This window comes from Micromys minutus, assembly GCF_963924665.1.
Source record: "Micromys minutus genome assembly, chromosome: 10".
NCBI classification, from domain to species: Eukaryota; Metazoa; Chordata; class Mammalia; order Rodentia; family Muridae; genus Micromys; species Micromys minutus.
The window spans coordinates 13,751,735-13,768,401 of record NC_137979.1 but is presented as its reverse complement, the minus strand read 5'-3'; the positions used below and the strand labels follow the sequence as shown (position 1 = coordinate 13,768,401).

Genomic DNA, 16,667 nt, shown 5'->3' with positions numbered 1-16,667 from the left:
AAAGCCCAGAAATGTCTCCCCCCACCCCCCATCTGAGATTGTGGTGGTACATAGTGGATTGCTGGAAAGTTGTATACTCTGCTAAGTTCAAGTGTATCCTTCCAGCATGGAGATATTGTTGGTAAAATCTGAACTGTCTGTCCACTTCCTTTCCTCCTTACATTGTGTAACCTAATTGAGGTCACATTGTGTATAGTTACACTCAGACACACATACATTTCCGTGCTGTGCTGTGCCCAGGTATTATTGGAAACCATGGTATCTATTCACATGGTATTAGTTGGCACTGTGTGGCTGGGCCACTAGCTCTTCAGCAGCTATGTGTACTATCACTGAGGTACTATTGAAGAATAATTCCAAAGTCACTGTGTTCTCAGGGCCTTGCCCCAGCTACCTGACCCAGGCAGGTGCTTTGCTTTCTGCAGTTTTGAGCTGGCTCTGGAGCAGGCATGTGATATGGGCTTACTGTTTATGCTTAGCCTCTGCTGAAACCCAAGTATAAGAGCCACTCCTCAGTCCCAGGATACTCATAATTATTAAAGCCTCTTCCCACAGCACAGAGCTGCTCTCTGCATGAAAGGAATGCTTTTCTGAAAGCCACCATTTGTAGTGTGTCTCGTTATTACCGGTTCTTTCCAAGCATCACTGGGGACTGCTGAGCCAAGAGGCCTTGAGAGGAAATGCTAAGAGCCCAGAGGAGGGAAGTTGGAGTCTGCCAGGTCAGCGGGGCACTTCCTCCTCTGTTCTAGATACACAAAGCTGCCACCTGGTCCGAAGAGGCCTCACAGCCTGGTAATTCAGAAGGCCTTGGCTAGCTTGTCCCCCTTACTATCTACCCACCTACCAGAGCCAAGGCCAGGACTGAGCCTAAGTTCCGCCTGGCGGTAGCAGGTGTGTTCTGGCTTCTTGGTGACCCCAGTATGGACTGTGACTGCCGGCTGTGCACATGAATATTCATTTATCCGCTGGGCTCCATGTGAATGGGTCTACAGAGGAGGCGGAAGCTGCTGTTTCTCTGAACTTGGTTCCATTCTCCTTTCTACTCATTTGAGCTTTAAATAAGCCTTTATTTATTGAGTGTGTGGCTCTGCAGGACCTACTAATGCCAGGCTCTGAAGGTATAGAAGAGCCTTGTAATGGCCTCATTGCCCTTTTATCTCCTGAGGGCAGCTGGGGCAACCCTATGTTTGCTACTTTCCTGTGGAGTTAGGGGTAAGGGGTGGCACTTTCTTTACAAACTGTGCTGGCTACAGGACTACCAACTTGTGTTAATGGTGTTCTGTTCATTTGGCACTAAATTCATTCAGCCCATCCACTTTTAGAGTCCCCATCACACACACCTTGGATCCCAGTGTTACTTGCAGAATGCAAACTTGACAGTTCATTTGGGTTCAACTGTTTATCACTGATGATCCATGTCATTTGAGATTGACAAGGGTTTGAGCTGAGCGTGTATTTCATTCTATGTTCAGAGCTCTGAGTTTTGACTACGCTGTCCCCACTGGTTCTGCATGCTGCTGCCTTAGGAGGGGTGTTACAGGTGTTCAGACTGGTGGTGGATAGCTGGGATGAGCTCCAGGACTTGGACTGTGAGGGGTAGGCAGCCTGCCCTCTCATCCTATAAAGATTTGTCATTTTTATTTGTTTGTGTGTGCCACAAGTATAGGGGTACCTGTGGAAGTCAGAAGAAGGCACTGGATTCTCTGGAGCTGGAAGTACAGGTTGTGAGCCACCTGATGTGGGTTCTGGGAACCAAATTATGTCCTCTGGAAGAGCAATCAAGCACTTGTAACCACTGAGTTTTCTCTCCAGCTCCACTCTTCTTATTAAAGACATGCTTGGGTGTTTGTTTATGGAGGTGTGGTCATCTTATTCTCAGAATCCCCTCTTGCCCTGTGTTCTGACTCTTGGCTTCCTATTGTCTTCAGATTGATACAATGACTTGTTTTCTTTTTAGAGGCAGGGACCATCCCAGGGCTTGGCTGGAGGAATGCTAAACAAACTAAACAAATAGGGTAGAGTAAGGCAACTAACTATATAGGATAGAGTAAGGGCAAGAGGCCTGGGTTATTAAGTGTTTCTGCTAGGTGGCTCTTCCTTGAGAGGGGCTTGGGCAGGGCTCTTGAGTACATTAGGAGGTCAGATTTATATGCATTCTGGCTCTCTTTATCTCACAAGAGACCACTAAATATCTATTTTAGGTCTTCCTTAGAATCCCTGTGCTTAGGGGATATTTTACTAAAGTCTCTAGGGGCTTTCTAAGGGCAGTAGTGGCCCCACACCCTTTGTCCCTAGTACCCCACTGAGTCTAAGCCCTTGGGGGTACTTCCTGTGTGGATTCTCAGTGTAGCTATGAGAGTGGCTCTTCATGTCTGTACCTGTAGCTCTAGGTTTCTTTTTTCCCTCTAGTCCTGATGCCAACCCGGTGTAGAGTAGGAAGGTGTAGAGTAGGAAGGAGCTCCAGCTCCACCTGTGGAGAGAGAGTATTCACTTATAATTGAGGCCATTGTATGGGTGCCCTGCAGGGTGGGAACTGTGCTATATAGTCTGAGGCGCAATGTTCTCTTACAAACCCAGTGGCTCCCTAGAAGTCCATGGCCTAGGGAATAGGGAAGCTTACTCTGCAGATCCTGTATGAATTTTGGGAGTTGGGATTTACTTTAACCCCAAGGATTCTTCCTGGATGTCAAGGCAATATCTGACCCCCTTATACTACGGAAGTGGGTGAGGGGGAAACTCTTCCATGGAACATTAAGGTTTCTTCCATTTTAAAAGGGGTAGTAGGGGCTGGATATGGTGTGATGTGTCTCTTATGTGGACAAGATAGCAGCAGTCTTCTGAGAGGCACTGATACTCGGTGTTGTCAGGGACTACAAGACAGTGGGGTTGCCCCAGCCTGTGTCCCTCAAATGCATCTAGCTGAGAGAGCAGTGGGCCTTATAGTGGGGTGTTTGTTATGTGAGCCTGTAAGGCACCAGTGAGCAGGGGTAGAACAGGAAGACATGCTGTATCCCTAGGACTCCCATATGGCATTGGTCCTGGGATCTCTGTGTCATTATGCCACGGCTCTTCTGGCTTCCTGCCCAGCCTTCTCCCTGGCAAAGAATTTCTACCATAATACCTTCTCCAGTTGGGACAGAGCCATGCCTGATGAGGTACCATACCTGTATCATGAATCCAACTGAGGCCGTCACAGTCTTGACAAAGCATTCCACAGATAGTAGAGGATCTAGAAGCATAGTTTCAGGCCCATAGGGAAATTAGAAGGCTGTGGTGAAAGGTTAGCGGTACTTCTCAGGGAGACAGTCTGAAGGTTTTCGAAACCTAGTGATTCTGAGCAGTAGCATTAGAGACAGGCCAAATAGGAGTTGGCAGGACATGAGAAGAGGAAAAGTGACATTTGGGAGTGTTTTTTCACAATGCATATCATCTAGCTAGGTCAGGCTTTTGATTGTGTCTGCAGCAAGCCTGGGGATAAGTGAAAGTTGCATTTGTTCCTACCCCATCCTGCACTATACTACCCAGTGGCGTAGTCAGACCAGAAGTTACAGGGGTATGGGGATAGTGACTGCAATATCTGAGTAGGACCCAAGTAAGCCCTTTGACATTTTTGAGTCTTCTAGGCATAAAGTTTTATGCTCAAAAGACTAATGATGGGGTCATCTTTAACAACCAATGGAGTGTCTTACTTCTCAGGAGTTGTCCAGGGGGAATGGGGTCCTTTTTAGATCTCAGAGAACAGACCTATGCTTCCTGAGATTGACAAGTCCCTGTTCTTTGAGCCCTGGTATATCATAGTTGTCACAGTCTTGTTGGGTGTTCCTTCATGGCTAGAATTGGAGCTGGAATTACTCACTCTTCTAGCATAGGAGATTAAGTCCTGGAAAAGACCCTGGTTAGATGGATGGTAAATGGAGGATTCCAGAGTGACCAGCGCAGAGAAGTGACCGAAGGCAGCTTCTTCGGTATGTCCCAGGAGCATAGGCAGTCAGTGGCCAGGATTAAGAATGGAAGCTATGTGGCTATTTCTACTAGCTCACATTTTTTTGGGGTTCCTGAAGAGTTCAATTTTGAGGGAGATAATGAGCCAGAAGGACATTATGAAGGTTATTATTCAGGAAGCTGAAGAATGCTAAGGCAGCTTATCTAGGTACCCTATGTGAGCAAAGCAAGACTGTGTCCAGGGAAGGGACTGGACAGTGCCAGTGCTGAGGTCCACAGAGTGAGTTCCAAAATAGCCAGGCTACACAGAGAAACCCTGTCTTAAAATACAAAGTAACAGAAAAGTTAAAGAGAGTTCTACCCCAGGTCACATGAAAGAAGAAAGGAAAAAATACAAGGAGAGATAAGGCTTATTAATTACCGTGAAAGAAATCAAAAAACTACCTTTTTTTCCCTAAGTCACATGGAGAGTTTTATAGGTAAATTCTTTTAGCATTCAGACACATCTAAATTCCTTTAAAATGAGAACTTACTGCTTGTTTCTGGAGACTGAGGTAAACTTGACACCAAGCTAGACAGTATGGGTTCAACTATTTTAGGCCAAGACCACTTAAGAATACTGATTTATTGGAAAGAAATCTAAACCAGGGACATTCTTTATTTTTATTTTACTTTTTAAAATTTATTTATTTATTTTATATGAGTACACTATATCTGTTTTCAGACACACCAGAAGAGAGGGCATCAGATCTCATTACAGGTGGTTGTGAGCCACCATGTCATTGCTGGGAATTGAACTCAGAACCTCTGGAAGAGCAAGCAGTCAGTGCTCTTAACCACTGAGCCACCTCTCCAGCTCTGGGAAATTTTTTAAAAGATAAGAATATATTGTGGGAATTCCTCTGTCAGAACCAAGTCCTTAGAAGTGGGCCTACTAAAGCTGAAAACAAATGTGCAGTTTTCCTGTGGAGACAGAGGCTGGTGGATCTCTGTGAGTTCAAGTCCAGCCTGGTCTACATAGTGAGTTCCAGGACAGCCAGAGCTACCCAGAGAAACTCTGTCTCAGATAACCAAAATAGGAAGACAATAACAAGAAGAAGTTCAAGGTCATTGCCAACTAAGTGTTTGAGGCCTGTGAGCCTGAGGTATGTGAGACTCTGTTTTAAGGGAGAAAAGAATCATCATCATCTGTGTGAAGATGATTAATATTGTGCAGAGAAGTAATTAGTAAGTAGGCCAGTGCAACAGACTAAGGAGCCCAGTAGTGCACAGCTGAAATAACCCTAGAGGATGTTTGATGAAAGACTAGACCTTGTAGGAGGAGGGTGTAAAAGGATGTACATGTTTATTAGGGAGTAAACAAACATGAAACTATTGCAGAACGGACTTCTTATATACCACTTTGGCACAAATGGAAAAACTAGGTTACATCAGAAAGTTTGAGGCAACTTCCAGGATGTTAGGTCCTGCTTAGAGGGTTATACACTGTTAGAACCAGCACGGAAACAGTTCTGGCATTACTGAAACCACAGGGACCTGTGGCCTAACAGCTGCCATTGTGTACACAGAACACAGGGATGTGATACAGGAATAGGTAGCCACACAAAACATACCCAGGGTCTAGCAGAGTGGTTATTTGTGAGCTTTTACATAGATAAGTTTCAGCTACATGTCATCAAAGGTTAATTCCACAGATAAAATGTGTAGTAAATAAAGCTAGTCACCAAAGAATGAGCACACACACATGCATACAAACACACACACCTTTACCTTATTTGTATAATAAATTCAGAAATCTGCCATAGCTATCCAGTATATTGTTTCAAGGTATAGTAAATTAAAGGCAAAACATGAAGTGCATTAAACAGCTCAGGGTTTGAGACACTTTGTGGTGGACCTGGCAATGTAGCAGTGTTTAAACACTTCTTGTCTTCCACAGAAGGAATGATGTTTCATATTTTCACATAGTGATTGAAAAATCCACACACAGGGTTGCCATTTAACATTAGATATACACAGAAATATTCTCTACCTTCCCCTCATTTAAAGCTTTTCCTCCGTGTGTGTGCCTGTGTGTGTGTGTGTGTGTGTGTGTGTGTGTGTGTGTGTGTGTGTGTGTGTGTGTGTCATGTGTAGAAGGTGGCAGAGGACAACTAGTGGAAGTTCTCCTATTATCTGAGTCCTGAGAATCGAGTTCACATTACGAGGCTTGTTTGCAGGGTCTTTTCCTGGCTGAAGTATTCCACCAGCCCTGTCCCACCCTTGTGAAAGACAGTTGTGTTGCACGAAGTTGACCAACCTTTGTTGCTCATAGTTTGGAAGTGCACTAATGTTAAAGCTGATGAGTACCCACCTATTCTGTTACTTCTTTCCTTGATACTCAACCATTTGAGAGCAGGGCCCAACCAAGGCTGATGGAAGAATACCTCTGGAAAGCTAAGCAGTTGGATGGGGGCTGCCAAACTTTATGTCTAGAATGGAGCCTGCATTTATAGGGGGAGTAGACATGTTCCTTATAGTTTCATTTGGTTTGGGGGAACCCCTGTGAGCCCCTTGTTATGGGAAATGTTAGAAGGCCTTTAGCTTTGTCCTCTGTGCACTTGCCAGAAGACTGTCTCTAGGCATTTTTATCTGGCAGCCTCTGGACTCATAACTCTGCCTGTTCTTACAGGTGTGGTATGTATATATGTCTGTACCTTTGTTTTGTTGTTGTTGTTGTTGTTGTTGTATATGCCTGAGAAGGCCAGAGAATGTCAAATCCCTTGGAGTTACAGACTATTGTGAGCATGCTGTTGTGAGTGCTTGAAACCAAACCCTGGTCCTCTGCGAAAACAGTAGAAACTCTTTTAACACTCTCCAGCCCCTGTTCTGAATCTGATTCTGACTTCTTCAGGTACCAAGTCAGCTGCCTCTGTGGACCCCTGGGGAGTACCTACTACAGCCAGCACACAGACTGTCCCTAAGAACTCAGACCCTTGGACAGCCTCCCAGCAGCCTGCCTCCAGTGCAGGAAAAACAGCTGATGCCTGGGGAGCTGCGAATCCCAGTTCTGCCTCAGGTGATCACTTTGCTCAGCCTGGTTCCTGCAGCTTTACCACTTCTCCCTCTCTTCTGCTACACTGGCAGTAGCTGGCTGACTGACCATTTCTGTACTCATCCCAGATGGGAGCAGGCATCACAGGCCCTTTTGTATACCTGCAGTTGAGAGAGGCACTACATTGGGTCCCAAATGTGAGTTCTGATCTCCGTTATGGTTGGCAGACTGACCTCAGGACTCTTTGGGGACACTTCCCACAATCAATGTTCAGAACAACACATATTTCCTACTGTCAGCCCTTACTACATTTGGAGTAGTATGGTGGAGGTAGTGGTAGGCACTCATATTCTCTGATCCTACCTGTTGCCTTCCTAGTCAGTGTCTGAAGCTTGGGCCCAAGTTTAACACTATGATGTGGAGTACTTGGAAGATAAGCCCCCTATGGCTTGTGTTAACCCATTATCCCCATGCATATCGGGTACCTGTTGTGCTGGGGAGTGGAAAGAGACGCTTTCAGTCACCAGTTTGTATGTCCTCCTCAGGGTCCTTTGAGCTCTTCAATAATTTCAACGGTACAGTAAAAGATGATTTTTCTGAATTCGACAACCTTCGAACTTCAAAAAAAACAGGTAGATATAGATGGTTTTTGTCTAACATTTTGTGCGATTTGACCACCTACTTGATTTTAGAAGCAACATGCTTTTTCAGCTTTGTGCCTTTGTATGTGCATGCATTGGTTTTTTTTTTTTCCCCCTGTCATCTGGTGTGTGTGTGTGTGTGTGTTGGGGGGGGGGGGCGATGTTTAGTGATCAAACGCAGAGCTTCAGAGTTTTATATATTGAGATATCTCACTGGCCCAATAGTTTGTTTACATTTTAACAAGAATTGAGAAAGAAAGAAAATTGAGAAAATGAAACTAGAGAGTAAATGTGAGCGAGTATATATCTGTGTTTTGCCAGCAACCCCGACATCTTAATCTTACTGGACAGTTGCACTGTGCACACTTTTGTGAATCGTGCTTGTCCACTTAATGCTTTTTAATTGTATTTGTTTATTTATTTTGTGGGTTTCTGTGTGTGTCTGTGTGTCTGTGTCTGTATGTATGTATGTCTGTATACACTGTTTACAATAGTATATACAATGGGTGAGAAAACAACTTGTCTTGTTCCTGTCTTGCAGCTGAGTCAGGGGCCTCAGTACCACCCCAGGACAGCAGAACCACAAGCCCTGACCTCTTTGAGTCTCAATCCTTGATTTCTGCCTCAAGCAAGCCTAGCAGTGCCCGGAAAACACCTGAGTCCTTCCTGGGCCCCAATGCAGCCCTGGTGAACCTGGACTCACTGGTGACTAAGCCTGCTCCACCAGCTCAGTCTCTCAATCCCTTCCTGGCACCAGGTAGGGATGTGCTGGGTTTTATCAATTGCTGTACTATCTACGGCTAGTCTCTAGCCCTTTCTCCCCTCTCTAGAACAGCTGGCCTGTGACTGGGAAGGGGCAGAACCCCAGGAAATCCACATTGCTCTAGGCCTGGCGGGGTGGGTATAAATGCTGAGGTTAGGGAAGAAACCACTTCCTACAGGAGAACATGCTATAGAAGCTCTCTGAAAACCGTCCCTGCAGGAAGAATCTCACTAGTACTAGATTTGGGTCTAGTGAAGGCTGATTGCTGCCCTGTGTGTATCGCATGTTATAGGAGAAGTACTACCTTAGTCCTTTAGCATGAGCCACCCCTTGAGGCCAAAGGGCTCCTGTCATAATGCCTGGCACAGGTTTCTACACATGTTCCAGGTACTGTACTGGCCAGAGGACAGGCCCCAGTCATTTAACCTAGAACTTGTGGTCCCCACGGCCTGGCTCGGACCTCTGATTTCTAACTTTCCAGCTCATTTCTACCCTATTCTGCCCATTGTTTTACCCTTTTCTCCCCATGTGAGTCTCACCTCAGCTATACTGAACTAAATAACCATGTGCAAGATTTTAGCAATCCTTTTTACTCACCTCCATGCTGTGATCCACTCTGCTTGCCTGTCCTCCTCTCTCCACATCTCCTAGCTGACCTCTTCATCTAGTGCATCCCCCTTTCCCTTGCTTTGCACGGATTCTTTCAGACTTAGGCCTTTGAAGAGTTGAAATGTATCTTCAACAGTGTCAACTCCAACTTGGCTCCATGTTTCAGGGGATTACAGGACTTTACTTCTCTGATCCTACAGATCTGGCAGAGGAGTAAGGTTTAGGGCCTGTGGTCAGAAATAGGAGCTGTGGACTTTTAGGTTCCATTCCACTCTGAGGGTCCTAATGGTAGAAGGCATGGTATTACTAGAGAAAGGTTACCCTGTGACCTGGGTTCTCAGCTAGATTGGTTCCCATTCTTGCCCAAGAGACTCTTGTTCCCAGTGCCAGAGTCTAAGTGCTGTCAGGGGGTCTAGCCCTTTGGTAGGCCTTGCTTACAAACCTATCATGGACTTTAGGGGCCATAGCCGGATTGAGGAAGTTTTGGCAGATATCTGGGCTACGTGGGTAGATCTGGATCTGTTATTCCTGAGTAAGGGCTACAGAGCCCCTTTGTCTTTTATCAGTCCATAATGGTCCTGGTAGAAGTGTATCCCCAGAGTGAGTCAGAGTATAGCAGCTTCCTATTTGTCGTGGTGTCTCATGCTGCCCCTTGATAAGCAGACCACAATGGTTAAGTGGTGCCTAATAAACTCAGAGGAACTTACTGACAGCATTCCATGTACCTTGGCGAGACCCACCAGCTATTTCACAACAGGTAGAAAAGCCTTTTGGTTGAACAAGGTTTAAAGAAATTGAGTGAGACTTGGATGGCTAACTTACCAGCAGTGGGCCTTCTTAAGTCTTCCTGGTACCAGTGCATATGTCCTGGGATACTGCATGGCCTGTCCAAGGCACCTGTAACCACAACTGACAAACAGAATGAGGGAGCAGGGTAGCTGGCAACATCTGGGTACCTACTTTTCAGAGGAGCTAGAATATCCAAGCCTGTGTACTCTTGGATTAGCCTAGTTTATCTCTGTAGCCCTGGACTGCTTCCATACTCTCACAGTGGTAGTCTTCTTGGCCTTAGCCGTCTATAGATGTTTGCCAGTGTCACCTGGAGACTCTACCCTACAGAAACACAGCTCTGCCCTTGAGATCATTGTTGGAATGCTAAAAGTGGAGTCAGGAGGCAGGGTTTGTACACTTGTCCTGAAGAGACAGTGCCTTTCAATGGTTTATCCTGTATTCTTGTTCTTTTACCAGGTGCTGCTGCTCCAGCCCCTGTCAACCCCTTTCAGGTTAACCAGCCTCAGCCACTGACACTGAACCAGCTTCGGGGGAGTCCTGTCCTGGGAAGCAGTACATCCTTTGGGTCTGGTCCAGGGGTAGAGACTGTGGCTCCCATGACCTCAGTAGCTCCACCCTCAGCAGTGGGGGCCAGTGGCTCCTCGTTGACACCACTGGGCCCTACAGCAATGAACATGGTAGGCAGTGTGGGCATTCCCCCATCAGCAGCTCAGTCAACGGGCACAACAAACCCTTTCCTTCTCTAGTGCCCACGTGGGGATTTGCCTGAGAGAACACCCAGCGTGCCAAGCCCAAGGACGTCAAGTGGGACTCACTCTGATTTGTGTAGTGGCTGAGAATATGGTGTTAGGGGTATTAGAGCTTCAGGTCCAGCTTCCTGGTGAAAGGGTGGTTGTTACAATCCAGACCTTCAGGCTAGAGTTGCGGGTAGGATGACCTCACCTTCCTAGTTGGGCTCCTGTGTGTCTTCCTAAGTGCTCAGCTCCACTAAGGTCTGCAAAGGAGGTGTTATCAGTGTGGCTCAAGATTCTGGGATGCTATTTAGCCCAGAACCTGGGACAGCCACATTGTATGTGCCCCACCCCCAGATTAGGGTGTGGACAAGGTGAAGCTCTGGCCCCACTTGACATTGATCATTGGGAAGTGGTTGTGCATATTTTATTTTCCTTTGACTGAGTGTGAGTCTAAGGTGAACACTACTACCAGTGTGGAGCTTTAAGCTGACCGGAGCACGACCCTGCCCTGTGGCTCTGTGCTTGTGCACGTTTGCACATTTTGTTGAGTACAGTTTCATATTTGAGTTTGCAAAATTATCTAATAGTCTTTTTTTGGCTAATATTTTTATAACGTGGTTCTTATTTAACTGTCTAGTTTTGATAGAATTGACCAAGTCTGGCTGAATTAAGGTCTTGGCATGTATTATTTTAGTGGTCTAATTTCTCTTATTTATGGTTTTAACTGTAAAAAAAAAAACTTTAAAAGAAGAGATATTTGGATGACAAAAATATGCCTTATGGAAAACTAAGCAAATTCTTTATAGGAAAAAAAAAACCAGAATTTGATTACACAAAAAGATTTTTATTAAAACAAAACAAAAAACTTCCAACAATAACAAAACCCATAGCCTCTAGTTGCCTTTTTCTTTTCTTCAGCTCTTTTGATGAATTACCAAATCAATTGACTCTTCAGCATTTTTGCCTAGATCTGAGAGGCTTTTTTGCTACTAGTATATTGACATCTTAAGGTTAAAAGGAAAAACAACGCATGATTGTGACTTGCCAGTTTTTATCAACTAATCCCTTTTTTGTACCTGGAATGCAGGGATTGCCAGGGACTTTGGTTTACTGCAGCCCAGAAGTGTGGCTGCCTGCTCCATCATCACGCTCAGGTTAATGAGACTGTGTGAAAATGGGGTGACTCTACACTTGTGGGCTCAGAGGTCACCGGGATCGTCCCTCTAGCTGAGTCATGACAGGGACTGGCCCTGGTTTATTTGCCTGCCAGCTCCAACTGAGGCTGCTGACCAGGAAGTAACCATATTCTTCCTATGTTGGAGATGAAGAAGTCCTCACGAGGCATAGATGTAACATGTGTGCACTGATACTGCCTTTCCCTCCCGACCTCCTGCTGTCCCCACTACCCACCATTAAGGAAAGTGTTACATCTTGAATTAGAGACCACAGACTTGCCTTTCTTCAGAGAAAGGACTGTCCCTTCTTGGTCCTGGCAGTTTGTGTGTCCTTCCTGCAATATGGAGTTCTAACCTTAGGCGCCAAGGACACCCTCTACCTGCCAGCTCCTTTCTGCATCCAGAGGAAGTTTTGGCCCTCAGCACTCAAGTAGTTGACTCAATGGTTACTGTTTGAGAGAGGACTGTACTTAAGCCCTCCTGAGTCTGAGTCTACATGCTGTCTCCTAGGCCCCCAAACCCAAGCTTTCCTAACTACCCATTTCATCCAGGGCCAGAGCCTAGGGATAGGCTTAGGCTCTGCGATTCAGGAAGGCTGATGGCTGCCTGGGAGAGATGGAGGCATTACAGGACAGGGGAGGCCAGGCACCAGTCCAGATTGTGCTTCCTTCAGATTGTATAGGCTAAGGCCAGACCTGCCTGCTGTTGGCCCGTGATTCTGCTCCAGAAGACAAGAGCCCATCTGACTGGGGCCCCATCCCAGTAGCCACTGGGCTTATCCCACAGGCCATCCAGCACATGTCCCTGTTACCCGCTGCACTGATCATGAAGCCGCTGGCCACTGCCATGTGTGTTGCACACATGCCACCATGCCCTTCCTAATGAATACCCTGCAGGAAGTCACCCAGCTATTTCTTAGTCCCAGGGCTGGTGGGTGGTTTTGGATTTGTGTTGACTGTTGATACTTATTTACTGTATAAATATAATTTATCATTTGTATCATGATGTGGGTTTTGGCTGTCTCCTTTCGCTATCCCATCTTTAACCATGGGACAAGATGTGGCAGGGCTGGCTTGGTCTGCAGTCAGGCTCAAGGACAGGCTCAGGTCTGTTTTTGAAAGACATTAAATGGTCTGTTTGAAGGCTGGCTGTCAGTTCTGAGGCCAGTTCTCAGTATGCTTTAGTGGTTTCCCATTCACTTCCTTTCTCAGGGTTAATATTGCTGCGATGAAACACTATAACCAAAGCAACTTGGGGAGGAAAGGGTTCATTTGGCTATTCGTCCACATCTCTGATCATCAGTACCCATACCTCCCCACCCTCTACACAGACAAGATCTCTCTGTCCGTTGGGCACATATCTTATGTATCCTGGATAGTAGGAGGTAAGTTTGATTGGCAGGTTACCAGTTACTGTTACAGGTGTCCCTCTGGGCACCAAGGCCTCAGTCTTCTTTCTTAGACCAAAAGGTCTGATTGGTTCTTTCTGTGTTCAGCTAAGAGTTGAGGGCTTGTGGAAGCAGAGTCTTCTCGAGGTAGCCGGCAGAGCAGCAGGGTGAGTGACACTGCTATAAATAGGTAGTGCGAGGGCCGCACTGGGGCCCTGTGAGGCCTCCCAGCACGGGAAAGGGTCTGGGATGGCCTCAGGCTCAGCTCTGCAGGAGTGAGCAGCCAGGAACCAGGTTTTTGCCTGTGTATAGATATTGCCAGCCAGGACTTCTGAATACCAAGCTCATGGATCCTGTGGTTTTATGGCTAATTTTATGTCAGCTTGTCACAAGCTAGAGTCATTGGGGGGTGAGGAAGCTTCAATTGAGAAAATGTCTGAATAGGATTGGGCAGGCCTGTAGGGAATTTTCTTATTTGGGAGTGCCCAGCCCATTGTAGATGGTGCCATTCGTGGGCTAATGGTTCTGATTGCTATAACAAAGCAGGCTGAGCAAGCCTTGGAGAGCAAGCCAGTAAGCAGCACCCCTCAGTGGCCCAGGCTTATTTCAATGATGGATGGACTATGATTTAGAATTGTAAGCCATTAAGCCCCTTTCTCCCCAGCTTGTTTTTGTTCATGTTTATTAAGCAACAGAAACCCTGACAGGAGGCTGCTTCCCTCAGAATCTCAACAGGCTGTGAGTGCTTTGTGTCTATAAGTTCCATTGAGACACACTACTTTTTTGTTTTGTTTTGTTTTTTTGAGACGATTGTAACAGCACTGATGTCCTGGAACTCTTTGTAGACAAGGCTGGCCTTGAACTCCAAGTGCTAGAATTAAAGGGGTGCGCCACCATGTCTGGCTCTTTTTTTTTTCTTCTTCTTCTTCTTTAATTATTTTTATTATGTATGAGGGTTTTGTTTGGATGTATGCCTATGCTATGTGTATGTCTGCTACCCTTGGAGGCCAGAAGATGCCATTGGATCCCCTCAGACGGTGTTACCAACAGTTATGAGCTACCATATGATTGCTAGGACTTAGTCAAATCCTGGTCTAATAGAAGAGCAGCCAGTGGTTTTTGTTGTGTTGTCTCTCCAGTCCTTTCCTAATCTTATGTTAATATTTTTTAGCTTTCTATGTTTCCATTTCTGCTTTTGCAGACTGGCCTGTTTTTTCCCCCAAACTTTGTTTTTCTGGCATATCCTCCTATCCTCCTCGAGCTCTTGGTTCAGCCACAGAGCCTTCCTTGAGCTTTGCCAGTGGCTCTCTGCTCTTCAGTGTGTGATCTTCACTCTCCTGTCTGCACCATAAACCATTCTTTCTGATGTTTAGTCCCAGCATCAGCTTACTTTTTATAACAGTTTCTTTGTCAAGAGTCCATACAGGACTGCTGTATGTCCCACCGCCTCCCTTCTTTCTGTTCAGGATAGAACATAAAAGACTTTCCTCTAAAAATGTCCTGCAAGGGTGTCCTTGAAGTGCCCTTTCTGACTGCAACCTGCCACTGCACTGTTTTCTCATGCTGCTACCTTCAGTGTCACAAGAGGCCTAGGAAATGTAGTCTAATGGTTTGATTAGGAAAAAGTGAACAATTTGGTGGATAACTGACAATAAGTAAACAATAAACGAAGGTGTCATGTGCCTTAATGGTCACATGTCTAGTATAATCCCACATTACAGACATGCTCCAGCCATTGGCCTCCAAAGTTCTCCACTGCATGCTTTCTCACCATGACTGGCAGATAAGCAAGAGGCTCTTAGGTAATGGTTCCTTTCTGTGCCTTAATGGGATTGAGGTATGTATTCATTGAAACCATTCATACAACACAGATTTAGATGAATCTTGTTGCTCATAAATGCTCATTGGAAAGATTAATAAAACAGTGGTGGCTAATGAACATGCTGCAATCTGCAGCAAGGGGTATGCTAAGTCTAGGGTAGACTGGAGGAGAGGTGGACTGCTGTGAAAATGCAAATACAGGATATGGCCTTTGGTGTCCTGGGTGGTTTGGGGCACCCAAACGACATTCAGATGCCCTTATAAATCTGCAGTGTTTGCATAGTGGTTAGTCATGTGGTTTATCTATAGGTGGCTAGTAATACCGAACACAAGGAAAATAACACATGCTTGTTATGATCAAGGGATGGGGACCAGAGTCTGCACATTTCTGTTGATTTGGTTTATGGCCCTAGAACCTTGGATGTGGAAACTGCAGACAGAATCCTGAGTGCAGGAATATTTTATATGGTGGTTATGTTATCCATTGCAAAGTCACATCAACTTTTTTTGTGTTAAAATAGCATCATATAGTGTTAGAGAAAGGGACATTTGCCTACAAGAGGGCTGTTAATCACCTCAGAGCTTTGGCAAATGAGGCTGAAGATGGACTGGAAAGGGACTAATTCAGGTGGCATGGGTGTTGGGGCAAAAGACCTGCAATGGAATGAGGTACGATGCAGAGGGACAATGAAGGCCGACTCCTTGTGAATGTGATATCTAGGAAAAGACAGAGTGCAGGGAATTTGAATGTGATAGTAACTCTAGGATAAGAGGAGGTACTTGAGGTTGTGGTAACAGATGTGCTGAGGTCTAAAGATAGGGTTGGTATGAGGGAGTAGCCTGAGAAATTCATGGTAACTTTGGGCAGAGTGAGGCTCTAGGGGTTTGATGGTGAATAAAGAGATCACTATGGCGGGTGAGACTACTGAGCTAGAATGCAGAAAGGAAGGATGCACAGAAAGTGGGGTGTGTACAGATTGCACCCATGAGTGCTAGTGTGCAGAAAGGACATGGGGCTTCAGGAGATCTTGAGTGGCAAAGGGAAGGCTGCAGGAGGGAGTTCTGGTCTGAGGGAGAGGCCATTGGGTGATGAAGTTGCTGAACTGTGGGGTGTAGACTACTGCAAGGATGGAGGCTATGGAAGAGGCTCTTCACAAGAACAGCTGGAGAAGACGGCATCACGGCAAGCTGTTTGAGGCAAACGGTTGTGGTGTAGTTGGACTACATGTTTGTGTGTCACCACTATCAGCATGCATGGAGAAAACTAGAGGCCCAGTTGCTTTCCCGCAGATGCCAGGGTGCTGGGCTGTGGAGCTTGACAGAAGCCCGCACTGGTGGTACAGCCTCCTGCTTGGGACGGTTCTTGCCTATCCTCAAGTGTCCTGGCACGAGAATTAGGGTGGGAGTGGGGAATAGGAATGGATGGTGGAAGGCAGGTGCTCCTCGGGGCACTTGTTGCAGATTCTGCTAACAGTGTGGTAAACAGTCATAGTACCAGCTGTGGAGCAAGTGACTAACTTCCTGCCGTCTGGAAAGACAAGTTTTATAAAGGAGTGCGGAGGCACTGAAAAGGTGTCAGTTCTGTGCAAGCTGCTTAGCAATCTGGAGAGACCTCTACTCCAGCATGGCATCTTACTGGGGTATATCCTGTTGGACTCAAGCCTGTTCCCAGTAGAGAAGTGCTAATGAAGAAATCAAGAGATACAGGCCCCAGAATCTCTGAAAAAGATGTGACACTTTATTATATAAAACTATCTTTAGCTCCCCCA

The 16,667-nt window shown here is 46.0% G+C and overlaps 1 protein-coding gene across 2 annotated transcripts in view; it reads left to right on the top strand.

The window, feature by feature from the left end:
• The window catches only part of EPN2 (epsin 2), a 58,675-nt gene extending 45,980 nt beyond the window's left edge, over positions 1-12,695 (top strand). For both annotated transcript variants that reach the window (XM_080923081.1, XM_080923080.1), the window contains 4 exons: positions 6,836-7,000; positions 7,522-7,608; positions 8,159-8,374; positions 10,238-12,695. In XM_080923081.1, the coding sequence (XP_080779207.1) occupies positions 6,836-7,000; positions 7,522-7,608; positions 8,159-8,374; positions 10,238-10,527 (758 nt within the window). In that variant the 3' untranslated portion in view covers positions 10,528-12,695. The remainder of the gene's footprint in view (positions 1-6,835; positions 7,001-7,521; positions 7,609-8,158; positions 8,375-10,237) is intronic.
• The last annotated feature ends 3,972 nt before the right edge of the window (positions 12,696-16,667 follow it).